This window comes from Naegleria lovaniensis (genome assembly GCF_003324165.1).
Source record: "Naegleria lovaniensis strain ATCC 30569 chromosome Unknown tig016, whole genome shotgun sequence".
Taxonomy (NCBI): Eukaryota; Heterolobosea; class Eutetramitea; order Acrasida; family Naegleriidae; genus Naegleria; species Naegleria lovaniensis.
This window is the reverse complement of record NW_025407838.1, coordinates 357854-385132: the sequence shown is the minus strand read 5'-3', so window position 1 is coordinate 385132 and position 27279 is coordinate 357854. Positions and strand designations below refer to the sequence as shown.

Genomic DNA, 27279 nt, shown 5'->3' with positions numbered 1-27279 from the left:
TTGATGGTACAGCATTGCTTTTGGCACTGTTGGTATCATTACCGCTGATTGAAGGTGAAGAGATGGTCTTGCATTGGAATAGACTGAGACAGTTTTGTTTTTTTGACCGTTACATGTACGCGCTCTCGTTTTTCAAATTTAAAAAACAATGCTCCACTATCATCAGCTCGTATCAACACCACAACACTCTCAACAACAGTATCAAACCACTCGTCAACGATTCCTCACCATGTCCAATGAGTTTGGTTGGCACAGCGTCAATTGGTTTGATTTCTTCAGCAATCCAGAACATGTTTTACCCAAAGGATTACTTTCATGTTCCGCTGCTCTTCCCATCACACAAGAAGCTCAACAACAACCATCGATGCATCAAGCCTTGAATTCACAGAATCATACATCAACAGCTATGAGTAGTGATCATGCTTGTGGTTATCATGATGATAGTCATGACCATTCTCGCAGCACACTCTCTTCGAGAAGAAAATCTCTTGGAATCAAACGTAGAGATTCATGTTTGAATTCAACTCAAGTGATTTACATTTCGGATGATGAACATGTCGAAGAAATAACCAAAGACAACAATCATAATAGTTCACTGGTATCATCCTCCATGACACAAAATAGTTCAAATCCTCCTATCAATCAAACCACCTCTACTTGTTTTCATGATAATGATGACGGTGAAGCAGAATATGAATTCAAAGAAGAAGAATCAGAGAATGAAGATCCTGAAATTTATGAAATTGAAAAGATTTTAAAGAAAAGAATCCGTAATGCAAAACCTGAATATTATGTGAAATGGGTTGGATATCCAACTTGTGATAATAGTTGGGTCAAAAAGAGTGATATTTTCGATGAGGAATGTATTAAGGAATTTGAAGAATCACTGGCAAGTCAACAAGCCATTGATTTGTGTGAAGATAGTGATGAAGAAGAGAGTGCTGATAGTAGCAGTGATCATGCTGATAGTGGTATTGAATTTGATGAAGAAGATAGTGATTGTTTATCCAATGAAGACGCTAATGATTTCTTATTAAGTGATGATGATGATGAGAATGATGGCCACATCTCCATGACTGGAAAGAAAACCAATAAGGCTCCAAAATTAGATGTTATTGACCTTTCTGACATGACTCCCAAAAAGAAATTCAATCGATCCACGCCAAAAGCTCCAATTCATTCAAAATACATAACGGACTCGAAACAGTTTAAAAAAGTGAGAGGACAACTCCTTCAAAAATATTATGATGAATTCAACTCGGTTTGTTTTAAAAACAAGCTTCCTGCACTTAAATTATCAGAAGGAAAATCAAAAGATCTCAAAGGAAAGCCTTATTTATTATGGAATCATCATTTAAGGAAAACTGCTGGTTACTGTAAATTATTTACGTTGAAAAAGACAAAGAATGGTAAAACAACAACAACACAGTTAGAAAAAGTAGTGGCTATTGAAATATCAACGAAAGTATGCGACTGTGAGGAGCGATTGGTTCACACGTTAGGTATGTTATTGATTTGTCTAAATTCATCTTGAATTTTTATCATAATTCTGACTTGGTTCATGTGTTTTCATCAAATAACATTTCATAGCGCACGAAATGTGTCATGCTGCAAGTTTTTTATTTGATGGTATTACAGGTCATGGAAAAACATTTTATTCGTATGGAGATTTAATTAGGAAATATTATCCTGACATTCCAATTACCACATGTCATTCTTATTCCATTGATTACAAGTATCAATGGCAATGTGTGGATTGTGGTTCAATGATCAATCGACATTCAAAGTCTGTAGATGTCTCAAAACAATGTTGTGGAATATGTAAAGGTAGACTTCAAGAAGTTGGCAAGTCAACCAAAAACTCCAACAATGCCTATAATAACTATGTGAAAGAACATTACAAAAGATTTAAGGAGAGTCATCCTCATCTTAAGCAAGGAGAAATTATGAAACTTGTGGCTCAAGCCTATCGAGAACAACAACAGAGAATTTAAACAAAGTTTAGTTAGTAAAACAACTTTAAATGAGAGGAATATTGGACTCAAAACTGATTCTGTGTGCTGTTCGTACTATTGTCTAACCGATTCTGGTCCTAAACAAAAAAATTCTCAACGACGATCATCACCATGAACAAAGCCATCGGAAAACTCAGTAGAAATAGAGCTCTCTTCTTTTGTTGCGATATTCAAGATCGCTTTCGAAATTTAATTCATAATTTTCCTTCTGTACTCTATGTTGCTTCTACGATGAATCAAGCCTCCACCATGATGAACATTCCTTTCATTTGCACAGAGCAATATGTAAAGGCTTTCGGAAAGACTTGTCCCGAGGTCAATTTACCAACCTCTCCAAAAGACGATTATTACCTCTTTGAAAAGAAGAAATTTTCAATGCTCACAGATGATGTTAAAAAAGTGTTGGAAAAGTATCCACAAAGAGATCAAATTGTGTTGTTTGGCATTGAAGCCCATGTTTGTGTTTTACAAACTGCTTTGGATTTATTAGAGGCCAACAAGGAAGTACATATACTTGCAGATGGTACATCATCACAAAGATCCTTTGATAGAAGTGTTGCCTTTGAAAGAATGAGACAATCAGGAGCTTTTATTTCTTCATGCGAAAGTGCTTTATTTCAAATGATGGAAGGAGCTGACTATGAAAAGTTTAAGGAAGTGAGTGCATTGATGAATCCAAAATTGAGTCAACTTCGTCCTCATCCTGGTGAATTTAACCAGTAAATTTACTAGTTGACATGCATGTTTGAATGTATTGCGAATGACAGTTATAATCTCTTGTGATTGTCCCATACAACTGTATATTTCTATTGTAAATAACACGGTTAAATCATTTGATGACAATGAAATGATGAACCATCACTGTATTTCACATTACATTTGGTGATTTGACTTTTTAGGAATACAACTTTTAGTTTGAATTTAGGAAACGAAGATGACAATAATTTCTCTCCTTTGTTTCATCTCAAGGCTTTGCATACAACACAACCTCAATGATGGCTCGATTGTCTGACATGAACCTGTCAACGCCTTTCTACAAGTATGAGTACATATTATTCCTTTTTAATTTTATGGCTGAATTTTGCTCATTTTTGAGGTCTACGACTCTAAAATATTCCAAATTGAATTGTCTCGTCCTTTCATGAGCTGAGAATTTTCGCCAAGTTCGTCCAACTCAACAACATCGCTGTAATTTCTGAGGACCAAATTTATTCGAAGTGATCTCGAGAAGGATTTTAAAATATCTTGTTTGGAGAAAACAAGCGGTTAAAGTAATTTCACGACAACATCAGAGATTCACCAAAATCAACAGCAGCCATCAAGAAGAAAAAAAAAGCAGCTTGATCTTCTCCTGGATCCATCTCGTAGCCGTGCTAGAGTAGGGAGAATCCACAAACAACACAGTTTGTTCAACATCCAAAAGGCTTTCTCTCCAGCTTTCGCCATCATTTCGTACTTTTCATATCTTATACCTGCACAAACACTACCGTTCCATCGCAAGAACCTCCTTATTTGATCGCGTCCAGTGTTGTGTGATTGTAAAAAAACTCTTCGTAGTCAACAAACAACAACACACACTCATCAGATTCTTGTGATCAACAACAAAATCCTCTACTCGTTATCAACAACAACTCAACCATGACACCCAGCAACACACAGTCCACAACTATTAATACAGAAATCAATGTTCCATCCTCAAGCAAAATTCATACAACATCAGCCAAAACATCAAGAAAGAAGTCTTCTAAATCAGGAAAGACCAAGATTAAATACAATGCGAATGGATCTTCAACAGTTTCATTCAAACTGGATAAAGACTGTGTAAAGCAACAATATCATACTGCATCATCATCCAAGAAGAGAAACTCATCCAAACTCATGTTTGTGGATGAAAGTGATGCCAACAACAACAGCTCGGATACAACCTCTCAAGACTCTTCTGGCAACTGTTCATCGATGACTGCAACTTGTAATTCTGTAAATTTTAATGGGCAACACCATGTGAATAAGCGGTTATGTAAACTTCGAAAACAGCTCAAGAGTTGTGATCATTTCACGGATAATTATTTCGTCATTGATTTAACCTCTTCAAAAGGAAGACAAAACAAGTGCTTGCCACAGGTTGTCTCATTCAAGAGTCCAAATGAACACTTTATTCTTCATGATGATGAAAATGCATCATCCCATTCCTCTGGAACTCCCAAACATGCCGCTCTTTCTTCAAGTGAAGAACTTGATCAAGGTGGTGGTGGTGCAGCTGTGAATTTGGCTGAAGATGATAACGATGCTCCATCTGAAGATCATGCTACACCACAACACACTCAAAAAAAGAGAAAGAAGTCTGAGCAACAAGGAAACACTACTAAAAAGTGTAAAGTTTCCAAAAAGCAGCAAGCTGTTTCAACAATGAATACCATTGAAACCTCTCAACAACCAGAATTAATGAGCCAACATGATTCGAGTCATGTGACCACTCCAAATCCTCAAGAACTTCTTGAGGAATTGAAGAAACAAGATCCAATGCTTTTAGCACAACTCTTACAAGATTTACTTCATCAAAATGGAAGTGAAATGTTTAAACAAATGCAAAACATGTTATTATCGCAATTCCAACTTGAGGTTCAAAATTTGATGCGACAAGCCTTAGAACAACAATATGCTGCATTATTACCTCCTTTTGATGTCACCACCACTAACCTTACAAACTCTTCTGTTCAATCTATTGAAAGTGATATATTTGGGAATGACGACTTGCTTCAATTATTGAACGAGGAACCATCAACTTCTTCCAACACTGTGAATCATGATACCACACCAACCTTAGAGTTCACACCAACATCACCTCTTTCAACATTGACATCGAACGTGGACCAACAAGAAATACTCATAGAACAAGGTGATTGTATGATTGAATAAACAATTTAAAACATGGGGTTTGTTGTTTGATTGAAAAAAGCATGATTTCTTCTTTGGTCAGTTGGAACTTGTAAAGTGCTTGGATTATTGTTTATTCAGTTTGTGAGGGAGGTGCAACGTTTAACTTTCTCAATTGTTTTGACAGATTGTTAGCTTCCATGCATTGATATATCTCATAATTCTTGAACAAGAAATTAACATACCTGTTTCTGATTCAAATTGTGCAAATAAGTCCTGACCTTTAAATACGAGAAAATATGGAAATGTGTTTACTTTATACTTCTCAAGTATGCCCTCTCCTTCGCAATCCTCATATGAAATGGTAAAAAAGTGTGAAAACGGACACTCTCTACTGATCAATTCAAAAGCAGGTTTTAATTGTGAATGAGTTGGTGAACTGTCGTCGTAAATATAAAGTACTGTATACCCCATGACTCCACTTTCTTAAATTCCATAATAAATAATAAATTCATGATTCATACATAATAACACGTAATCAATTTATAAAATATTCCAAGTTTTTTGGTTGAATTCCGATATTGAGTTTAAATTTATGATCACCTCCGAACATACTAACCAGAGAGCGAGAAATCAAGATCAGCTTGAGATTTGAGTTGTCGTGTTGGCATTTTTCAGATTAATTCGGCTTTTCATTACAATTTATTTACAATGAACACTTGTGAAAAAAACTTCTCTTCAATAGCTATCATTCTCTACAAGTCGAAGGTAACCTTTCTTGCTCATCATTGGTCTGAAAACAAACTGAACGTTTGGATTTCGTTCAGCCAATTTGCTCCAGTCCTCTCCACAAAATGAACACTCATATTCGACCAGCTTGAGATGAGTATTGTTGCTGAAAGGATTGCTTCTAGGGTGAAACTGGACAGGTCCTTCAATGATTACATGTTCCAAGTATAAAAGTTTTGAAATACAATGAACAAAGAAACCTTCTTCTGACATGTATGAATCTTTTCCACTTATATAATGCAAATATTTCAAATTTGGACAGTTGGACGCTAACAGATGAGGTATTTTGTACCTGTTATCGCTTTCTGGCATGATAAAAGTCAATCTCTCTAAATTTTCAAGTCGTTCCAGAGTGGCTTCTAATAAAGAAACTCCAGAGGAATAATGTTGTTCATAATATCTTGAATCGTACACAATTAAACGTTTGGCATACTTGGTAAGAATTGAATTTTCTAATGCCTTATTGACAAATGCATGCATTTCCATTCGATTGTGAGGTAGAAAGAGTTTGGAAATGGTATTTCTGGAATCCATTGATTTTTGTAACGCATTGAATGTGAGTGATTTGACACTAATTTCAATATCATTCTCTGAAATGAATTTTTGAATCAAACATCTCCAGTATTTTTCAGTCGATGAAGATGCAATTAATTCTCTAGTTTCCAAATATGAAAAAATATGTAAAAGAGTATCATCATCCAAAAGTCTATAATGAAAGAGCGAAACTGGTTTTGCAAATGGATTAATTAATTTTGCTTTGAATATATCAGCATCTCTTTCCTTAGTCATTCCCTTTCTTCCATAGGTTGCTGCTCTCGTGATATAGACTTGATCACGTTGTTCTCGTTGAAAAGTGAGAGTGGGCATTAGAGAAATACTTGTCGTAAAATCATTCAGAGCTTGATCCAATTCATGTAAATAGTAATAACAAAGACCTCTATTGAAATAACTCGATTCCAGCAAGGATGACTCGTATTCTTCACCCAACGCAATGGCTCTCGTGAAATATTTCAAGGCATCCGAATAGAAGGCTCCTCGATAAAAGGACACACCTGCCCGAATGTACAACAATTCCAATGTAATAAGAGTACGAGGCTTTGGTTTCAATACAGGTTTGGAAACATTGAGACCCATGTCATGATTGAAAAAGTTCTTCACCGAGCCAGAGAGATTTGAAACAGCCTGATTCCAATCATTCATCCCTTTCGAGAATGACATGAGAGTTCTCTCGGTGGGTTTCTTAGCCTCGAGTTGCATTTGAAAAAATTCCTTCTCGAGTTGAATGAGAGCCTCTTCATTCATCGTATCCTCATGACAACGTTGTGAGTTTTGGAAATGAGCCTCCAACTCTTCTCGGTGTTGGATGGCGTTCTGAAATATCTCAGCAGCACGTTGGAAATTTCCTAAACCATCCTCACACATTCCTAACAAGTACTCGGACAAGTATGAATTCTTGGTGAACTTGTGCTGATTTGAGGTCGTTGTTTGTTTTTCAGTGCTTGATGACGAGGGAGTATTGCAGCTCATCAGAGAAAGGCATTGCAACATGTCTTGTTTGGCCTCTTCAAATTTAGAGAGCTCTATCCTAGCGATCGCTCTTTGAATCAATAATTTGGCTAATTCCTCACGATCTTCTTGCTCCAGCAACGGGAGTAAATTGGTGGTTCTAATCTCCTCGATGCTAATGGAAGTTTTTGAATCCAGAGCATTGGGAGTTTGATGGTGATACTCTTTGGATTTTGCTTTGAAAAATTCAACGAGTTTTTGATTGTTCGAACGAATGAAGCCATCAACAGATGACGCAAAGTTTAATGCGGAACCCACGACATAAAGCGGCCAAACAAGAAGAGGTGGTGCGTACGGTCCGTGACACATTATTTTTTCTCAAAGTTCATTCCGCGTGTATAGAGGCATGGCCACAAGTCATGGTGGTATAAGTCGGCTTGACTGAGGTAATCTAACCAACAATATCTTATGACCTCATTCTGTCCGATTCACCTCCGAACTATTTAAATTTCCTCACTGAAACAATAAATATGATAAGAAGCCGACATAGCTCAGTTGGGAGAGCGTAAGACTGAAGATCTTAAGGTCCCTGGTTCGATCCCTGGTGTCGGCAACTTTTTGGCCAGTGATCCTCGAACCATTTTTTAACCCAAAAATCAAGTTTTCTCGAACAGCGGTGGCTAGTGGAAACATTTTTGATTTTAAAATTGAATTTATTGGTACATGAAATTACGAATTTGCAATGCACCTGTTAACAACGGACAATAATCTCTCATTTTCTAGAGCAGCTGCAACTCTCTCCTTATCGTTCAACTGCTTGTTCACCTGATCTTCGATTGATGTGTTCCGGGTGTGATTTTGATGTCGACTTTAAATCTTTTTGGTAAACTTCGTAATAATTTAACTCTAATACTCAGTCCGATAAGAGTGGCCATTGAGCAATGTGTGATCGTTGGTGTAAAATAAATTAAAATTGTAGAATTCTTGTTGTCAACATGGATGAGATCGTGTTGAGTGACTTTTAATTGTTCCAATGAAAGAGGATGCTCTGGATCATTAATATTTCGGATCAAATCATAGACTTCGAGAGCATCAAATTCATCAGTAAAATCTTCATCCTTTTCATTTTCCGTGCTCGCATCACGGGTAATGAGTTGCGCAGCAAAAACATCAGGATTTGGGTTGATGAGTTGAGACATTTTTATTGAATTGATGCATGAATTCAATCATGGCAATACACCTTGTGCAACTTCTTTGTGCGGGGGTTGGATCACAGGAGTCCGTTCTTTTGATTTGTTGAACAAAAATACACCTCCGTTCACCATGGTGGTTCATTCGGATTGACCTTTGCACAACTCTTTGACGATCAAAAAATATTAAACCAACTTGATGAGTATTTTAGGAAAAGCAAAAAGTCCCAAGTACAGTGGACTGCAGAAACAAGTACTTTCCTTGTACAGACAATTTTGGAGAGCAGCAAGTAAAAAGGAGAACCCTACTGTTCTTCGAAAATTTATTCGGAAAGAATTTGATACGTATCGAGTCATTCCTAAACATGAAACAATGAGAATTGAATGGTTTTTGAGAAACGGACACAACAAGCTGGAGGTATTACAAAGTGAACATTGTACAAATATCACGTTCTTTTACTAATAGAGATTGCTTGTGCGGAATTTTCAAATGTCATTGGAATGAAGAATTTCACTCACTACGGCTTCAATTTTAAAATTTTGGTTTTGCAATTTTACACTTGATGATCATCAAGAAGGTTCAGATGGATCAAAAATTTAGACAAGATAAATTTATTTACATTTTCATCATCGATACAGGAGTTGAATTGTACACAATAAATATTTAACGATACGCTTAACCAACCACATCACTTAGAGACCAGCAAAGCAACACAGTTTCATGTGATCGAACATGTTCACCCTAAAAAAATGCAAGCACTTCTCAAGATGTAGAAAAGGCTCTGATGGACCAAGACGCCTATACTGCAGCAGATATTCTGAACGAAGACTTCTTTTACGAAACATTCTATGGCGATCAGCCTACTGGCAAAATTCCGAATATCAATTCAATTGAAAAACTAGTGGATTCAACCATCTCCAAAGTCTCTTATCGCCCATTTCTATACGAATATTTCAAATCAATGATTTATTTATTTGAAATGGAAGATTATAAGAATGCCTTTGAATTTATGAAAAAGAGTGTAGAAAAATTTATTAATCAAGTATTTGATAAAGAGAATTATTGGAGCGTAAAACTAATGAAATTTTTAAGCAGTGCTTTGTATCGCGCTGCCGTAAAAGCTGCAGATGCTCAAGAAGGAGGAACAGGAGACTCTGAAGATTCTCATCAATTAGGTCCACTCTCTGCTGCAGCAATGACACTACAAACAGCGTTGGCTGCTTCCAATAGAGATCGAACAAATATTGAAGAATCAAAGAAATGGGCTTCTTTGCACATTACAAATACTCTCATTAGATTTTATTTCAAGTTGAACAATTTAGATTTGTGTTCAAAATATATTCGAAGCGCAGTGTTAAATGATTTAAATTATCCACTCTCAGAATTGGTGACTTTTAGATTCTTTTCTGCACGAGTTGCTATCTTACAATCAAAATTTGTTAAAGCAAAAGAAGATTTAGAATATGCTTTAACTTACTGCCATGAAGATTACACGAAAAATAAGAAGATGATCATTCGATACTTGGCAAGCGTAAATTTAATGTTAGGAAAATATCCAACACAAACACTCTGTGAAAAGTATGACTTGATGGAATTCATGGAACTTTCAAAAGCATGTAGGACTGGGGATTTAAGAACGTATAGGAGGTGTCTTGCAGAAAATATGAACTTCTTTATCAATGATGGTACTTATTTGATTCTAGAGAAAATTAAGGTGGTAGTCTATCGAAATTTATTGAGGAGAGTTTATTGTTACAAAGAAAAAAGTGCCAGAATACCAATTCCAACATTTTTAGCCGCTTTGAAATTTGTTGAAGATGATCCTATGGATTTGGATGAAGCCGAGTGCATTCTCTCGAATTTGATTTTTTCTGGTTTTGTGAGAGGATACATTTCTCATGATAAGCAAATACTCGTGGTGGCCAAACAAAATCCATTTCCTGCTCTTTCCACACTCTTTGAAGAAGAATGAGTGTGTAACACAATTCCTCATTATAAACGATTTAAATTTCGTATTGAAATTCTTAAAAATGACTCAAAGGCTTTCTCGGAATGATTTGCCTTCTCTATCCCCCAGTGATGAACATGAATTGTCTGAAGTATTGAGAAGGTCCATGTCTTCAGTAAAGGAAGAACAAAAAACAGCAGAAAAGACATTACTGGAAATTGAGAAGCGGAATGGATACTTGTCGTTGCTGATGGTAAGTCTTCAATTTTATGATGATTGCCATCAATATTCATCATGTGTTCATTGATGCAATTATTACAATTATTATTTCAACTGTGTTGCGTTCTATATATACAATCCCGTCGACGGAAAAACTCTTAAATCAATCCTAGCAAATAATTGTCAATACCAACGTTGATATGGATGTCAGATATTTGGCCAGTATTTGTTTCAAAAACACTGTTGATAAATATTGGAGAACAAACATGGATTTGTAAGTACATTTTTGTACTACTTCTAGTAGTAGTCTAAACAACCATTCATTCTTCATGGTGCAGTTCCATATCACAAGAAGAAAAAGAATATCTCAAACAAGGCTTGTTGAATATACTGCTCACCAATACAGATGCGGTACTATTTAATTCTCAATTTGTCACTCAACTAGCATTGGCCACTTCTAAGATTTCCAGAATTGATTATCCATCTCAATGGACGAATTTAATATCATCTATTGGAAATTGTATTGTTGCATCAACCAATGAAAATATTCGGAATAGATGTTTAGTAGTATTAAAACATTTTGTAAAAGAGCAGGCAACAAGAACATATATGGACGATGGAAAAAAAGCATTTAGACAGGTAGGTTTGAGCCTTTCATATTTACAAACGCTCTTATATATGATTTTCAGTTTTCAAGTGATATTACCCCATTTATTTGTCAGTTATGGTTCTATTATGCAAACAAGATTTATCAATCTGGTTCAAACATTGACGATTTGGAATACAAGAACTGTTTGATTTGCACTCGGATAATATGGAGAGTGGCAGTGATGGGATTATCAGCGGTAGACAAGAACACAACTCTTATGGACTTTTTAACATCAGTTTTGGATTTCATTTCAAAATTTTACGCTGTTAGACAAAACATGATTTTATCTCAAAACACAAATTCAGAATTGTTTCACAAGATTACAACTTTAATTTCTTCATTCATTAAGGTACCATTGCGAATTCAGGCCAAGCATAGCATTGGATTCAGAAAACATTTACTCTCATATTCAATGCTCTTTTCTCAAATTATGTTTGAATGTGATCCAAAGGCACCTACGACAGATTATAAAATTTTGTTCAGAGTTTTAACATTTTTGAAACAGATTACGGATTGTCAACATTATGATGAATCTGGTTCTCAGGAGGCAAAAGAGGCATTTGATATTATTCACCACCAATTTTATACAGACCAAGTATTGCAAAACTTTATTTCGTGTTTGATTACAAATATTTAACAAATTCTCCCAACGATTTAGAGAAATGGGATGAAGATCCAGAAGAATTTGTGAAAGAACAAGAACTGGATTGGTCGGACACTACAAAGGCAGCGAGTGAATATTTCTATTTGGCCATCATGGGAACGTTTGAAAATAGAATTGCAAAATTTGTGATTCAATTCACTGAGAAAGTACTGCATGGTAAGTACATTCTGATTGAATTCTACTCATTTTCTCCTTTAGAAACATATGGCTCTTTGGAACAGGATAAACTTTTACTGCGGGATTCATGTTACAGCGCTATTGGTTGGGCTTCGTATAATCTCTATAATGAAATTCAATTCTCTCAATGGTATATTCACATGCTTCGAAAAGAGTTGTTACCCACTGAAGCCTTTGCACAAGATAAAAGGTACAACATTATAAGAAGAAAATGCATGTGGTTACTTGGACGATGGGTAGAGAAGTTTGATAATCTTGTTAGAAAGGATATTTTGAGTACATTGGTTACTATTCTTATTAGAAGTGACGATCTCGTGATGAAGTTAACATCTCTGATCACTTTAAAGATTGTCCTAAGCGAAGACACTGAATTAAGAGCTGAAGATTTTGCTGAGTTTTTACAACCATTTATGAGCTCTCTTGTTCAGTTATTGGATAAGGTAGAACAGGAAGATACAAAGTTATCTCTGTTGTCGTTAATATGTACAGTGGTTGAAAAGATGGAAAATAATATTTTACCCTACTGCGAAACATTGGTGAAAATTTTACCCATTTTCTGGAATGCTGTTGGAGATTCAACGTTAGTGAAAACACAAGTGATTGCTGCAATTTCTAAAATTGTGAAATTACTAGAGCATAATTCAGTTATTTTGTACGACTTCCTTTTACCACTCATTCAGTACAGTACAGATATTGATCAGGAGGAACACTTGTACTTTATTGAAGAAGGTCTTGACTTGTGGCACATTACCATGCAATATGCTCCAGAGCCAACACAAGGATTAATGTCTCTCTTTCCAAATATTGTGAAAATTTTTGACCATACAGTTGAATATGTAATGCCAAACTTGAGATTGATTGAGAGCTATGTTCTTCTTGGAAAATCACAATTTTTAAGTACCTATGGCCCTCAACTGAATTCCATATTTCTGAACGTTCTTTGCAACACAAAACCAAAAGCAATTTATTTATGCAGCACAGTCATTGAAACCATATTCACTGAATTTCCAGTGGAGGCTTCAATTAATTTTGCAAGTCCTGTCAAGAAAATGATGGAGATATTCCTCAATCATGAAGAGAAGAGCTCTGTTTTGACTGGTTTTTTGTGTGTATTTTCTAGATTGGTATTTTTCAATAAGAATGTACTCTATGAAATTATGGATGCCATGCTCAAGGAAGGAACATTGAAAGAGATTGTTGCCAATGGCAATAATAATACAATCATGGCAGTAGGAAGCGATGACAATAGTGTTGCCACCACTACCACTACCACCACACAACCACCTCCTCAAACACAGCATGAAATTTTACTTCGATTGATTGATGCTTGGACCGACATGTCCGATTCCATCGTTTCACCTTTCCATAGAAAATACAGCACTTTAGCCTTATTGTCCTTCTATCCAAGTACAGACCCAGAAATTTTGAATCGATTTTCCACCATATTGGCAATTAGTATCAAGTGTTATATGATATTGATGAACAAACGAATTGGCTAAGAGATTAACCGGAGAAGATGCAGTTTCATCAGCACTCTCACCTCAATCACCTCAATTACCACCTGGTGTCATGAAGAATGAATATGATCGAAAACGACAATCGGCACGAAATGATTCTCTCTTGCACATGGATTTCTATACATATCTTGGCTCAAAATTGTCAGAGATGGCTCAAACATTAGGAGTTACTGAATTCAATGCATTCTTGCAACAAAAGGTCGACTCTGTATTGCTCGGAAAATTGAACGAAAAGATTCGACAGCACTAGTAAAACAGTACGTCCAATTTTCATGACATGCTGTTTAAGATTGGCGCCATTATCTAAAAAAACGCATCCACACGCATTTCATTTCAAACGAATTGTGGTTGTTGTTGTTGTTACCATTGCTTCTCACTACTTCTACTACTACTATATATTGGTTGCTGCAGGAATTAGAGTCTTCCTTAATGATTAACAAAATGGGAAAGGAAACCTCTCCGACATGGGTCGAATCTCTCCATCAACCAACAGTCATGATGGAACATCATCATCATTCAACCACATCAACAACATATGACCCTAGTAATAGTAATGGAACGAGTCGGATGCTCACCTCTCCTTCATCACCTCCAACAACACCAGGATGTGAGGATTGTAAAAAGAGAGGGCGAGCCTATCTTCAAGATCACGGCGTTGAAAAAGACACGAATGGCAAAGTCATTTGTCCTGTGTGTTGTCAAAGTATAGACTATGGAAATGTTGAAGATCATATTGAGGAATGCCTTAATTTGAGAAACATGTTAAAGACTACTGGTGTGTCATGCGTTACTCCCCAAAGAAAATCGAAACCCGTTGGAAAATTCTCTCCTTTCAATTCATTACAACAAGATTTCACTTCGTATTATGGAGATGCTTACTTATTAAGCTCAACTTCTCCTGATCAACAACGAAAAGATGAACAAATTGCACGACAAATTCATTTGACAGATTTGAAGGAGTTGAAGCAACAACAAGATGAAGAAGAGTGTATCAAGTGTGATCGATGCGAAAAGTGTCTACAAATCGACTCGGCAATTTTCCTTGACCATTGTGTTCATTCATTTTGTGCAGATTGTCTGAGGAAGTGTATCTTGCAATTTATGGATGATCTGGAAGAATCCGACAATAATTGTTGTGATTTATCGTGTATTCCTTGTCCAGCTCAATGTTGTTTTGAATTTATTCCTCAAAACGTAATTTCATCAGTCTTGACAGAAAAAGAGAAGGAACGACTCTCAGACTTGGGATTGAGAAAGGCATTTACCACGAGTAGTAACACTTTTGTAAAGTGTCCAAACAAATCATGTGGAACCATTGTGGAGCGAGTGTTACGCAGTAGAGAAGAAATCGTTCAAGAAATTATTCGTCAAAAGAGAGCTCCAAGTGAGACTGAAGTCCACAAAGAACAGTACAGATTTCGATGTCGAGAATGTTCCACTGAATTCTGTTCCAATTGTAACTCCATTCCTTACCATGAGCATCACACGTGTGTATCTTTTCATGCCTTTCTCAATTCCAAGAAGTGTCGATTTTGTGAAATTATTATTGAGAAAACCAACACTGAGGATGTGTGCACCAGTGAAGAATGTCAAGAGAAATTAAAGCATGCATGTTCTCATGTTCACAAGTGTGGACACTTGTGTTGCGGAATCAAGGATGAGTTTCTCCATTTGAGATGTCTTGAATGCAGTGATGAGTTGGAACTTCAAGAAGGAGATGATTTTTGCAACATTTGTTACACTTCATCGTTAAAACAAGCTCCATGCATTGAATTGAAATGTGGTCATATTTTCCATTACGAGTGTATCAGAAAGAGACTTGAAAAGAAGTGGTCAGGAGCACGAATGACATTCAACTTTGAAAAATGTCCATTGTGTAATCAAGTGGTCGAACACTACTCTCTCAAAGATTTAACTATACCCATTCGTACACTAAGATCAATGGTTGAGAGAAAAGCCTTAATGAGACTCGATAACGAAGGTCTTTTGAAATGTGAAGAAGTGACCAATGAAAATAGCAAATACTACAAGAAACCATTAGAGTATGCCTTGAACACATTTGCATATTATCTTTGTTATGAATGTAAGAATCCTTATTATGGAGGTAGAATTCAGTGTGGTGAGAATGATGACGAGAATGAAGAATTTAATGAGCAAGATTTAAAATGTGGTTCGTGTTGTATGAAAAATGTGAGAAACAACTTGGTGTGTGATTTACATGGAACGGAATTTGTCGAGTACAAGTGTAAATTTTGTTGGTAAGTGTTTGTTTGAGGGTTGGGAATTGTGTTTTACATTGACATGTACAATATTGAAATGTTCTTACCTTTGTCTTTGTTACTACACCGCTACCTTTGTGTGTTAATACACCGCTACCTTTGTGTGTTCTTACCTTTGTCTTTGTTACTATACCTTTGTCTTTAACAGTAACATTGCCACATGGTTTTGTTGGGGTACGACTCACTTTTGTGACAAGTGCCATCGTAAACAAGTGGAAATCAACAACTCACCAAAACACCCAAGAGTCAGCTACCAAAATGTTTGGGTCCTCCCAAATGTCCATCAGGCGGAAATCATCCAGAGAATGGAGAAGAACATGTGTTGGGTTGCTCTATTTGCCGTATCAGTAGAATCATGATGGAATGAGACTATGAATAGTGTGTTGTATGCATGCTCTATACATGTTCACGAAGAGAAACAATTCCCAACGTCGAGAAGATCCAAGAAGCAACTCTGAAGAACATTCTTCCCGCCTTTCAACGTACGTCTTTTCAGACAAACACACTGCGCGCCAAAGAATAACAAAAAAAAATGAACGATGAACAAATTCAGCGAATCAGACAACGAAACAAGTTGGTGGCCTATCAAAAGGCAGTGCAGGAAGAGAGAATGAAAGAGATGGAAGAGAAGGAGCGAATGTTGAAGGAGAAGCTAAGAAGGCAAGACGAAATGATCAACCAAGCCATTGAAAAGCGAAAGCGAGAAACGATGAAGGCCGAAAAAACCATACAACAAATCCGAGCTGAGAGCGATGAGATTCGAGAATTGGAATTAAAATTGCGAACTGCATACGTAAATGTCGAGAGAGATCGTCAACTCAGAGCTAAGGAACAAGTACAACAACAAGAACGAGAATACGAGAAGAAATTGGAGGAAGAAATGGAGAAGGAGAGACTCAAGATTGTGCAACAAATTAACGAGATTGAAGAGCAAAAGAAAGCACAAAACATTTTGGCTAAACAAAAGCTTCAACAACAAATGGAAGAAAAAGAAAGAGAAAAAGAAATGGCATACCTAGAATATCTCAGAGACAAGGAAATGGTCGATGCCATCACGAAAAGAGTTATGGAAGAGGAAGAACGTGAGATGCAAGAGAGACAAGAAAAGAAAAAGCAAGTGCAATCATTTATCGAAGAATTCAAAAAAGCAAGAGAAGCATCCAAAGAAAGAGAAAAAAGACAAAAGGAATTGGAAGAACAAAGTATTATTCAATACCAAAAATATTTACAAATGCGAGAAGAAGAAGAAAGACTCAAGAAGGCTACTGTACAAGAAAGAAGAGACAAACTTCTTGAAATGCAATCCAAAGAGCTTGAAAAGCAAAGAAGACTTATGGAAGAAACAGAAGAGCTTCTCAATGAATTGTATGAAGAAGAGAAGAGAGAGAAGGAAAGACTTAAGGAAATTGAAGACCGAGAACGAAAGCAACAACAAAAGATGGAAATGTTACGAGTGAACCATGAGCAATTGATGATGAAACAAAACAGACAGCAAGAAGAAAAATTACAAGAAGAAGCATTCCGACAAATGCTTATACAAAAATTCGAAGACGACGAAAGAATTGCCCAATTAAGTGCTCAAAAGAAGAGATTGAAGATGGCAGAATTCAGAAGAGATGTGGAAGACTATTTATCTCAGAGAAGAGAAATGAAGGAACTGGAACGACAACAAATTATTTTGGAACAAAACAAGGAAATGCAGCGAGCTGCAGAAAAGCAAAAGATTATCGAACAAGAAAAAGCAAGACTTATCAAGGAGCATGCAGCCAAAATACTTAAATATTTACCCAAAGGTGTCTTATCGAAAAAAGATCTTGCATTATTACCAGAAGAGCTTCGTCAAGAGATTGAAATGTCCTCAAAGAATGCATTTCCTCATTACATGTAGATAGTAAATTATTGAACCACTTTTTGAAAGGCATTCGTGTGTTCATTAATGTTGAAAACACTTTTACCCCAAGTTCACTTTCCCAAAGCATTTGAAATGATATCAGCCACTTGATGATTGACTCAACTGTTTGTGTCGGCATCAACTTATTGTGGTACTTTCTTGGACTGGTGAAATTTCTTGTCCTCTTAGCGAATATCAACACTATCCATGAGCATGGCTTTCATTGTGTACAAAGAAAGTAGTAGCAAATAATATAATTCTTGTGAGTTCAATGTGTTGTTGATTCAATATTGTTCTCTCCATGTGAATAGCGAGTCGAAACAGACTAATTTGCTCTTTCATAAGGAGAGAGAAGAGAAATGGAGGAGGTAACTGTCAATTCATTGATTCTCATGATGAGACTCTACTTCATCATCTTCATCCATATCATTTTCAACTTGAATAATTAATGAACAATTATTACAATTAATATTATAGGATTTAAAGTATCCAAGTGTTTCATTATTACTATTATTTGCAATATCATTCATAGAAATGATATATAATCCACCACATCGACAATCCATTTCACAACAATCATTCATTTCATTAAATCTCATTTCCGATAACAATACATAATCACTAATATTACCAATATATTGTTTTTCTAAATGATACTTGTTTAAATGAAATTGTTTATCGTAGTTTCTTCTTTTTTTAGAATCCCGTAACAATTCATAGGCTTGTTGTAATTCAATAAATTTTTCATGATGACTCGTTGAACTGGAGTTATTACTGGCTGCATCAGGATGATATAATTTTGCAAGAATTTTATATTGTTGCTTAATTTCATTTAGAGTGGCATGAGAGGGTAGTTGAAGAATGTCATATGGCGATGATGATGAGGAATGAAATTCATTCATTTTTTTTTTGCAAGTCTCAGAATCCGTTGCATTGGTTCCTTCTGTGTTTCTTCCTTGTTGACAAAATTTTGTAATTTATTGCTCTAGACCTCTGAATAACAGCTTCTACAGTTCTTTTAGAGTTTGAAAGGTGTCGAGTTCACTGATGAAAAACTCTTTCCAAAAGGATTTCCTGTCAACTTTCATTTTTGATCTCAAAAAACCAACAACAATAAAAAACCACAACAACCGAATCAACAACATCAACAGCTCATTGCCAAAGTGTGCGTGTGTGCAGACCGATATACTGACACACCCATACTTTCATTCTCTCTTACAAACTCGTACAACAACAACAACACTTTGACAATTATTCAACACATCACACCCACATCATCATTATTACAAATGAACTCCACCCAAACTCCTTCCTCTTCCGACATGATCATTCTTGTAAATACCACTCAATACATTCTCTCTTCAAATTCCATTGCAGATTTAACCATTTCATGTGTCGGACTCTTTGCATGTCTCTGTATGGTATTATTTTCATGGATTTTCTCAACGCATTATTTGTGTCATTGTGCGATGGAAACACTTCGAGAACGATCCAAAATGAGAAAATTAAAAAAACAAGGAAATGCTTCTCGATCGTATTATGAAAGTTTAATTCCTTATAATGGAAGTGTCAAATTCTTTGAAACTTCACAACCCATTCTCTTTGTATTATCTTCACTTTCTATATTGTTTTGGTATATTGGTACAATATTATATTATAATTTAATAAGAATGCATTGGTATGGTCCTGAAGAGCCTGAACAAGTAGGATCCTTCTCCACTCGAAGATTGTATTGTATTTTCACTTATATTTGGTTTCATTATATTTGGGGATCCAATTTATGGGGATTGATATTATTGGCTCGATTATTCTCATTATTCATGTATAATGTGAGATTTGATTTGAACTCTCGAATCAAGATGTATTCGAAAAAACAATACATTTCACTCTTGATCATTCTATTGACTTTTAGTGTGAGTGTATGCATTGGAGTGGTACATTCAGTATTTATGAAATTTAATACTACTAATACTACAAGTACTAATACTACTACAAGTACTAGTACCACTGTTGATGAATATTCTTCATTCAATAGTATGATAAACACACCTATTGTGTGTAATCGATTAAATTCTATATCCACTATTAGTGATCCTTCCATTGCACAATACGATCCAAATACTATTGCTTTGGTAGTTTCACAATATTTAATTATAGGTGGAATTGTACTGTTATGGATATTGAACTGTAGTGTCTATTTCAAACAATGTTTGTGTTGTGCATGGAAACTTCATGAATTTCCAAATATTCTATATAGACGAGCAGAGTTTTATATCTATCTCATCACTTCAATTGTGTACATGATGGATGTGACACAATTCAATGTGATATCCTTTTTATATGGTTTTCATCAAACATCCATTGAAGACATTCCACTTGGAATTCGATATAGTAATGTTTTAGCAATTCCATTGTTAGAAATAATATTATTCTTTGGAGTCAATGCCAATGTATTGTTCAGATTTTATTGTATTTGCTGTTGTGGAAATAAGGAATACATTCGATCGTACAGGACATATGAAGATCAACAACTATCATGTAATATTGTTCTCAATACAAGTATGAGAAGTACTACATCCAAATTACTTGCAGCAAGCTCGACCAACTCGAGTTCTCATAACATGACCGTGAATGATTCTTCAACAAATATTTCAACTAGTGGAGCTAGCACAGCAAGAAATATGACAAATGTCATGACAGAATTAGATGAATATTTCAAAAGACCTACAAATACCATTACTTCCATTGCAACTCATAACGTGTCGAGTGCTTCTGGTGATGTTCATATCATGATGAGCCCTAATAGTAATACCAATAGCAGCAGTAGTCATTCATTCTCAACACCACCATCACAACCCATCTTGACGACTCATTACATTCCATCCAGAAATATCTATGTGACAAGTCCTAAAAATAATAGAAATTCGATGAGATCTGAACCTTTACCATTCCATGGTTTGGAAAATTCAGGAAAAAGAACTAGTATGAAAAGTAATCGATCAAGTATTCGTTCAAGCTCTTCTAAAAAATCATCAGACTCTAGAGTACATTTCTTGGAATCACCGAAATTTGAAAAATAGAAATGATGGAGATTTTGACCTTCAAATACATCTATTATGTTTCAAGATAGGCAAAGCTCATGTGTTCCTTAGGAAATTCTTAGAGACTATTGGAATGACCATATTCATTCTTGATCATTTTGAACTATCGAACCACACTTGTTGCCCCATTCATTGGTCTATTTGCATTCTGCTTGTTGGTCACTGTAGACAAAATACTGGATGCCATGCTACTTCTAATTGTTGTGGACTTGGCTGTGCTTGTACTTGTGTTAATGGCATCTTTAGTATTGTTCACTGCTACTGAAGCTCTTGGTCCTTGACCAAAAGAACGAATTGATGTTTTTGATAATCGTCCACTATTTGCTCTTGACATTGGTGGAGGTTGTGGTTTTCTTCTCATTGGTACACTTCCTCGGGCACACGAATCATTTGGAATTCTTTGAGGCTCAATGCTTGGTTCAAGAGGAGAGCCTTCCTCCAAATGATGCAAAGCCATCTCTCCATCTCCTTCATCCTTTTGAATGAAAGTATACTGAATCATATGATGATTGACTCCCAAATGTTTTTTTTCAATATTATTGAGAGAACTTACATCCAATATCGTAAACATCTTTTCCATACAATCATCGACAGTATAATAAACACTTTCTCGTTCAAAATGCCGTTCTTCAATAATATTTAATCCGATCCTAACAATTTCATTAGATAATTGAAAACAAAATTGTTCTCCATCTTCCATTTCATATACTTCATCCAATTCTTTTTCTATCCGATTCATTATTTCAATATATTCCGGAGAAACTTGGTTCGTTTGAGATAATTGTTGGGTCGCCATGGTGTAAGCCTAGAGGAAGATACAGAAGTCGAGACACTATTTTTTTTGTAAATTTTTTATGGCGCCAAAAAAATACGGTTGGAGAACTGGAATGAGGCAAATGAACAACTGTTATTGAAAAATATAACTATGACTCAGAAATATTATTTTCTTCTTAAGGATGGTGGATGTTGTGGTGGTGGTTGATACTGTTGAGTCGGTTGGTAATGATAATAATTGGCTGATTGGTGATGACTGTAGTGTTGTTGAGGTGGTATTTGTAGTGGTATTTGTGGTGGTGGTGGTGGTGACAAATCACAAACCAAGCACAACATTCGCATGGTATCTAAAAACTCTTTCAAATGCCTCACAAATTCTCCTAAATTAGACTTGACTTGGAACAGCTTCTTCACATCACATTCCACTTCAATTTCATGACATGAATGTTTGGAATCCTCATTAATTTCACCATTTCTTTTACAATTAAAAGAATCTACGCTTGTCAAATCAATTCTACAAAATCCAAAGATGTAGGAAACTCTATCCTTTTTACGAACTTTCTTTGGTCGATCTACATCAAGATTTGGAAATTTATCAATACTTAATTCTTTCCTGAATGAAACTCTAAAATCATAAGAACGATGAGGACATGAGAAATCAATATCTCCTCTTTCTAATCGGGTCTTAATCATTGCTCGAATGGGTTTGTCAGTTTTTGTATCAAAGGTTACTCTAATATCTTTGTGAGAAAGTTGTCCATATTCATCTCTTTCATCGTCATCGGATGCAGGTAAATAATATGCAAAGAATTTGTCAGTCTCTTGAGCTCTTTTGTATTCAATTAATGGTCCATGGTACTCTCCTCTTTTATGAGCTTCTCTCATTGCTGAAAATCTGTCATTCAATAACTTGTTGACATGTTTGAATGTATGTTGAGAAATTCTTGACATGAATTCACAATCTGATCGTTGAATAATAGACTCGGATACAATTTCACATCCACTTTCTAATCTTGGAGATATTCTCTCTTGTGTTCCTTTTTGAACAATTAAGCCAATTTTTCCTTCAATTTCAAGCCCATCTTCAGAGATTTGATTTATAAATTCTCCTAATTTTCTAATGGATTCATCGCAAATAAATTCATTTCCAAATAATGCATTTGCACTGCTGATAAAAGGATGATAGATTGATTTTTGTGGAATTCCACTTGTACTGGGTTGTGTATGAGGTTGAGTGGATGATGAAACTGCAGTTGGAGTATTGCTAGCACTCGAATTAGTAGAATTCAAAGATTCCATTTGTGTACTCGATGATGATTGTGTATTACTACCCTTTGGAGGTTGTTTGTTTGATTCTTTTGTGGGTTGTTTTTGTTTTTTTGGACTTTTGTAGACGACAAGGTTGGTTGATTTGAATATTGTTGTGGCATGAATTGATGTACAGTATTGTTCATTGAAGGAGATGAATGTGGTTTTGTTGGTGTACTGCTATTTTTGTGAACGATTGGTTGTTGATCTTCTTCCTCTTCTTCGTCCTCTTCTTCTTCATCACTACTTTCTTTGGATCTCTTCTTTGAAGAAGGAAAAGCGTTCATAGGAACACCACCCATTGCTGATGTTGGTTGAAATCCAGGCATCATCATTCCGAAAGCAGGCATGAATGTTGGGGGAGGTATTGATGATACAGTAGCACTATTGTTGGCCATGGTTGCAATATTCGATGATGAACGGACAGTGGGAGTAGTACCACCACCACCACCACCATTCAGAGATGCTGGATTGAAAGTAGGAGGAGGTAATACAGTGGTTGATGGTGATCCTCTAGGTGGAGGAGGTGGAGGAAAGGATGATTGTTGATGAGGAGAATACATCATGGTGGATAACATGGGAGGCATATTGAGTGATGATGATGATGAAGGTACCGATGATGGAGGGTTGTTGCTCTGTTGTGGAAGAAGAGAAGCATACATGGAGAAAGGTGGAGGTGGCTGCTGATGAGGGTTCATTTTTTTTGATCTTTTTGTAACTCACTGGTTCTCGAAAATCTACAAAAGCCTTGCACAGACCATGCTCGTTCTTCAAATAAAAATGTCCACAAACGACCATCCTTCTTTTCATCTGCACGATCATCATGAAGACTTTGAGCAAGAAGAAATGGATTCCAGTCCAACCAATTTATCACTAATTTCATTCAGCTCAATTCATGAACTTAGGATATTCATGATTCCAATTTTATGGCGAAAGGTCATGATCATCAACAACAGAACAGATTCCATCATCACTACCATCAGGAACACAAACATGAAGAGGATGATCTAATCTCTACAGTAACGACAACAACCCTCATGATGGAAGACGATCTTGATGAGACAATGAAAAGTTTTTTGACCTGCCAATGCAAGGCTTGCAAAGAGTTTGGCAATCATTTTCATTCCTTTAAGGAAAATCTTTCAGCACACAAAGAAGAGTCAATTGCGCCCAAGGTAGACTTAACTATTGATCTGTATATGAGTGGTGATGATGAAGAAATCCCAAACTGTGATTCAATCTCCAACAAGAATCATCTTTTCAACTGCGTGTTGGAGGAAGATCTGACTGAGGAGGAAAGAAGAGAACATACAGACGACATTTCCTCTACAATGACAGAAAATAACCATATAATTGAACAAGGAAGAGAGTTATATTCATCATCGGAAGAAACCATTGTTCCCGAATGCACAATGAATCATCAAAACAGGGTAACGAAACTCCAATCCATTGAGAAGAACACTCCCTTAATTCAAGCAGTTGCAAAGTCCCATTCCACAAAGAAGCAGTTTTTGAGGGAGATGGATCAATTAACATATCTCCAGGCGGTCATTGAGAGATATCTTGAAACGAAATATTATGCTAAGGCTGTTTGGGTATTAAGATGGATTCAAACACGAGCACAATCGAGAGAGGTAAAAAAAGAAGCAATGAACTGTTATTCAGCCGTTAAAATGATTCAATCACTGATTCACGGTTGGACAGTTAAAAGAAGAGTGAACGATTTGAAACAAGTGTTGTGATCCTACAAGCCTTGATGAGAGGTGGTTTGAAAAGGAATGAAATGTCATGCATGAAAAGAATGATCACCACAGTACAAGCTCGTTTCAGAACTGAGAACACTTTAGCTTCTGTTAACATGACTTGTTTAATTCTGTCAGGAGAACATCGCTCTTTAGTAGATTCTTCTGAAACTGTTATGAATGTTGGAAATGAACAGAAAGATGACCATAGTGAAATGATGAAGGTCAAGTCGAAAGCAATACATGATCGAGAACCTCAATTTAAAACAAACAAAAAGTCACAATCAAAAAATCATCAAAGTTTAGTCCATGCAGTGAACAAGGAAATAATGACAGTGTTCCCAAACAACAAGGAATGCAAGCACAATCCAACCTTAATGTACAAAAAGACAACAGAAACAGCGGCTACACCCAAAGATGAACCCTCCTTGTCCAGTGACTCAACTCCAAATCAAACTCGCACCACCTTGAGCGGAGCCTTGTCTTTAATGAGACATGATATTTACCGTAGAAATGAGGAATTTTATGACACACAGCTCTTAATGTTGGAGAAGGATGATGCTGATTCAAAATTATCCATGGTTGAAACAGAAGGAGAGATGAATGGTGTGTATAGTGAACATGAAAATTCTCTTATCGAACATTCAAAATTGTCACAAGCTGTGTTGAATGAACAAGAAGTAGAAGAATTGTTTTTAAGGAGAGAACGATTAAAGGAGATGGATCAGCAAATCCAAGAACTTAAACAACAGGAAAGGTAGGTTTGGAATCCTTTTTTTTTGAAACACTCATTTCATTCACAATGTACAGAACGCTCAAGGAACGTTCAAAACACAAGATTGATCTCCTTCACAAGTACAACAAAATCAAAGATATTTGTCAATTTTTAATCGAAAAGTTAGCACTCATTGAGAATAGAACAGTAACAAGCATTTACGAAGAGTACAATCTTGAAAATGAGGATTAAATGTTACATATTCAGTCGTTTCAGCATATTTTGTTTGGCTCTCTCTTTGATGGACAGAGGTCTGTGGTTGTTCGATTTTTCTTGACATGTGTTGGGCTCAACAATTGTTTTGCCTTCTTTTGAGTGTGGCTCATCCTTTCTATTTGAGTGTGTGGCTGCGAGTGTACCACCTTCAATGGTGTGTGTAGTTGTACTTTCTTGCTTCAGCACTTGTTCAAAGGGAGAATGAGTAAGAATGGATGGAGATGAGGTTTCTGGTGTTTGTTGTCCTGGCAAATGGTCCTGACGCTGCGTTGTTGATACTTGTTTGTAACAGATTACTACTTTCAATATTGAGGTTCGTTGATTGTATCGTATTCATACCTTGATCATTTTCATCACTCGATGAGGTGGTGGTCGTGGTGGTGGTGATACTCACACGATCTGATACACTGTTGTGGTTCATATTCTCTTTTGGTATTCCTCTCACTTTCTGAAGAGGAGGCGAAGGAATGGAAGGACAACTATCACTTCTTTTGTTTCTCACTTTTGCAAAATTTGATAAATTCTTCATAATCACTGAATCGTTTAAGAGAGGTGTAATGGAGGAAGCTCTAGATCGAGATTTTGAAGAAACAACACCACCCACTCCATTTAATTGCTCAGAAATATAGCTATGTCGTTTTAAAAGTTCTTCTGCTGCCATTCTCTTCTTTTCATCATTGTAGAATTCCAAATTATTGTGAGAAGATGTGGTGGAAAGATCGGTGTATGTTGTTGTTGATGTTGTTGCGATTTTCGTGGTGGTGGTGGTATAGATGAAGAAGAAATGGATTGAAGTTCTCTATTTTCTTCAAAATCATGAACATGCATGGGAGTGAGAGATGAGACATGACCACAACATGATTGATTCTTGAAAGAGTTTGAATTTTCTTCGAATTCCATCATGATGGAGTATTCATTCTTTTCAAAATGGTGGTTTTCATCCTCTTCCACTAATGGAGATGCCAAAGTCGTCGCACCATTAATAAACCAAACATTATTACATTTTTCTAAAATTTCTTCAAATATTAAATTTTCTTCTTCCAAGGATTGAATGGGATTGCCTCGAAAATCAATATTTGTTAATTGTTCCAATTCTAACACTTGAGACATGTCATTCAATGTTTCAATTTCATTCTTTTGAATATTTAATATTTGTAAACTGTATTTGAGAGAAGAAAGTCCATCCAATTTTTTAATTTTGTTTTCACTCAAATCCAACACCTTAACATTTCCATATATTGGTATTGAATGAGAATTCAATTGAGATATTAAATTATTTCTCATCATGATGAATTCTAAATTAGGAAAGAGTCGAATCAAATTAAATATATTCAATGATTTCAATTTGTTATGATTCATATTTAAATATTGTAAAGAAAGTAAAGGACAATTATTAGGTAATTTTCGAATACCATCTTCAATCAATGAAATATCATTTTTCTCTAAATGTAAATGAGTGATTGAGAAATCTTTTTGAGAACTATATAATTTCTTAATTGAATCATTAATAATTGAAAACTCAGTACAACCAAAGAAGGTGCTATATATTTGTGTTCCATTGATGATGAGAGTAAATGATTCTTGTTGAGGCTTTCTTCATGATTCTCTAAATATTTAAATAGAGAACATTTTGTACAGTCGTCA

At 35.8% G+C, this 27279-nt stretch overlaps 17 protein-coding genes across 17 annotated transcripts; 9 read left to right on the top strand and 8 right to left on the bottom strand.

Moving 5' to 3' along the window:
- Nucleotides 1-148: 148 nt before the first annotated feature.
- Nucleotides 149-1994, top strand: C9374_002732 (uncharacterized protein; the record flags this gene model as incomplete). Its single annotated transcript, XM_044692182.1, has 2 exons — nucleotides 149-1502; nucleotides 1591-1994. 2 exons carry the CDS (start codon nucleotides 149-151, stop codon nucleotides 1992-1994), a joined length of 1758 nt encoding a protein of 585 aa, XP_044550278.1.
- Nucleotides 1995-2126: 132 nt separating this feature from the next.
- C9374_002731 (uncharacterized protein) lies at nucleotides 2127-2738 on the top strand (the record flags this gene model as incomplete). Its single annotated transcript, XM_044692181.1, has 1 exon — nucleotides 2127-2738. The coding sequence occupies one exon, from the start codon at nucleotides 2127-2129 to the stop codon at nucleotides 2736-2738; it is 612 nt and encodes a 203-aa protein (XP_044550277.1).
- A 915-nt stretch (nucleotides 2739-3653) lies between these two features.
- On the top strand, nucleotides 3654-4931 carry C9374_002730 (uncharacterized protein; the record flags this gene model as incomplete). Its single annotated transcript, XM_044692180.1, has 1 exon — nucleotides 3654-4931. The coding sequence occupies one exon, from the start codon at nucleotides 3654-3656 to the stop codon at nucleotides 4929-4931; it is 1278 nt and encodes a 425-aa protein (XP_044550276.1).
- A 91-nt stretch (nucleotides 4932-5022) lies between these two features.
- Nucleotides 5023-5560, bottom strand: C9374_002729 (uncharacterized protein; the record flags this gene model as incomplete). Its single annotated transcript, XM_044692178.1, has 3 exons — nucleotides 5023-5084; nucleotides 5135-5374; nucleotides 5509-5560. 3 exons carry the CDS (start codon nucleotides 5558-5560, stop codon nucleotides 5023-5025), a joined length of 354 nt encoding a protein of 117 aa, XP_044550275.1.
- Nucleotides 5561-5627: 67 nt separating this feature from the next.
- Nucleotides 5628-7553, bottom strand: C9374_002728 (uncharacterized protein; the record flags this gene model as incomplete). Its single annotated transcript, XM_044692177.1, has 1 exon — nucleotides 5628-7553. One exon carries the CDS (start codon nucleotides 7551-7553, stop codon nucleotides 5628-5630), a length of 1926 nt encoding a protein of 641 aa, XP_044550274.1.
- Nucleotides 7554-8005: 452 nt separating this feature from the next.
- On the bottom strand, nucleotides 8006-8383 carry C9374_002727 (uncharacterized protein; the record flags this gene model as incomplete). The annotated part of the gene is made up of 1 exon (XM_044692176.1): nucleotides 8006-8383. The coding sequence occupies one exon, from the start codon at nucleotides 8381-8383 to the stop codon at nucleotides 8006-8008; it is 378 nt and encodes a 125-aa protein (XP_044550273.1).
- Nucleotides 8384-9159: 776 nt separating this feature from the next.
- C9374_002726 (uncharacterized protein) lies at nucleotides 9160-10347 on the top strand (the record flags this gene model as incomplete). The annotated part of the gene is made up of 1 exon (XM_044692175.1): nucleotides 9160-10347. The coding sequence occupies one exon, from the start codon at nucleotides 9160-9162 to the stop codon at nucleotides 10345-10347; it is 1188 nt and encodes a 395-aa protein (XP_044550272.1).
- Nucleotides 10348-10405: 58 nt separating this feature from the next.
- Nucleotides 10406-13531, top strand: C9374_002725 (uncharacterized protein; the record flags this gene model as incomplete). Its single annotated transcript, XM_044692174.1, has 6 exons — nucleotides 10406-10576; nucleotides 10716-10816; nucleotides 10881-11181; nucleotides 11232-11668; nucleotides 11782-12011; nucleotides 12054-13531. The coding sequence occupies 6 exons, from the start codon at nucleotides 10406-10408 to the stop codon at nucleotides 13529-13531; spliced, it is 2718 nt and encodes a 905-aa protein (XP_044550271.1).
- A 459-nt stretch (nucleotides 13532-13990) lies between these two features.
- Nucleotides 13991-16187, top strand: C9374_002724 (uncharacterized protein; the record flags this gene model as incomplete). The annotated part of the gene is made up of 2 exons (XM_044692173.1): nucleotides 13991-15807; nucleotides 15977-16187. 2 exons carry the CDS (start codon nucleotides 13991-13993, stop codon nucleotides 16185-16187), a joined length of 2028 nt encoding a protein of 675 aa, XP_044550270.1.
- Nucleotides 16188-16360: 173 nt separating this feature from the next.
- Nucleotides 16361-17716, top strand: C9374_002723 (uncharacterized protein; the record flags this gene model as incomplete). Its single annotated transcript, XM_044692172.1, has 1 exon — nucleotides 16361-17716. One exon carries the CDS (start codon nucleotides 16361-16363, stop codon nucleotides 17714-17716), a length of 1356 nt encoding a protein of 451 aa, XP_044550269.1.
- A 383-nt stretch (nucleotides 17717-18099) lies between these two features.
- C9374_002722 (uncharacterized protein) lies at nucleotides 18100-18621 on the bottom strand (the record flags this gene model as incomplete). The annotated part of the gene is made up of 1 exon (XM_044692171.1): nucleotides 18100-18621. One exon carries the CDS (start codon nucleotides 18619-18621, stop codon nucleotides 18100-18102), a length of 522 nt encoding a protein of 173 aa, XP_044550268.1.
- Nucleotides 18622-19008: 387 nt separating this feature from the next.
- C9374_002721 (uncharacterized protein) lies at nucleotides 19009-20799 on the top strand (the record flags this gene model as incomplete). Its single annotated transcript, XM_044692170.1, has 1 exon — nucleotides 19009-20799. The coding sequence occupies one exon, from the start codon at nucleotides 19009-19011 to the stop codon at nucleotides 20797-20799; it is 1791 nt and encodes a 596-aa protein (XP_044550267.1).
- A 124-nt stretch (nucleotides 20800-20923) lies between these two features.
- Nucleotides 20924-21616, bottom strand: C9374_002720 (uncharacterized protein; the record flags this gene model as incomplete). Its single annotated transcript, XM_044692169.1, has 1 exon — nucleotides 20924-21616. One exon carries the CDS (start codon nucleotides 21614-21616, stop codon nucleotides 20924-20926), a length of 693 nt encoding a protein of 230 aa, XP_044550266.1.
- Nucleotides 21617-21759: 143 nt separating this feature from the next.
- C9374_002719 (uncharacterized protein) lies at nucleotides 21760-23600 on the bottom strand (the record flags this gene model as incomplete). The annotated part of the gene is made up of 2 exons (XM_044692167.1): nucleotides 21760-22926; nucleotides 22980-23600. The coding sequence occupies 2 exons, from the start codon at nucleotides 23598-23600 to the stop codon at nucleotides 21760-21762; spliced, it is 1788 nt and encodes a 595-aa protein (XP_044550265.1).
- Nucleotides 23601-24703: 1103 nt separating this feature from the next.
- C9374_002718 (uncharacterized protein) lies at nucleotides 24704-25611 on the top strand (the record flags this gene model as incomplete). Its single annotated transcript, XM_044692166.1, has 2 exons — nucleotides 24704-25401; nucleotides 25455-25611. 2 exons carry the CDS (start codon nucleotides 24704-24706, stop codon nucleotides 25609-25611), a joined length of 855 nt encoding a protein of 284 aa, XP_044550264.1.
- A 3-nt stretch (nucleotides 25612-25614) lies between these two features.
- On the bottom strand, nucleotides 25615-26164 carry C9374_002717 (uncharacterized protein; the record flags this gene model as incomplete). The annotated part of the gene is made up of 2 exons (XM_044692165.1): nucleotides 25615-25913; nucleotides 25975-26164. 2 exons carry the CDS (start codon nucleotides 26162-26164, stop codon nucleotides 25615-25617), a joined length of 489 nt encoding a protein of 162 aa, XP_044550263.1.
- Nucleotides 26165-26274: 110 nt separating this feature from the next.
- On the bottom strand, nucleotides 26275-26922 carry C9374_002716 (uncharacterized protein; the record flags this gene model as incomplete). Its single annotated transcript, XM_044692164.1, has 1 exon — nucleotides 26275-26922. One exon carries the CDS (start codon nucleotides 26920-26922, stop codon nucleotides 26275-26277), a length of 648 nt encoding a protein of 215 aa, XP_044550262.1.
- Between the last annotated feature and the right edge of the window lie 357 nt (nucleotides 26923-27279).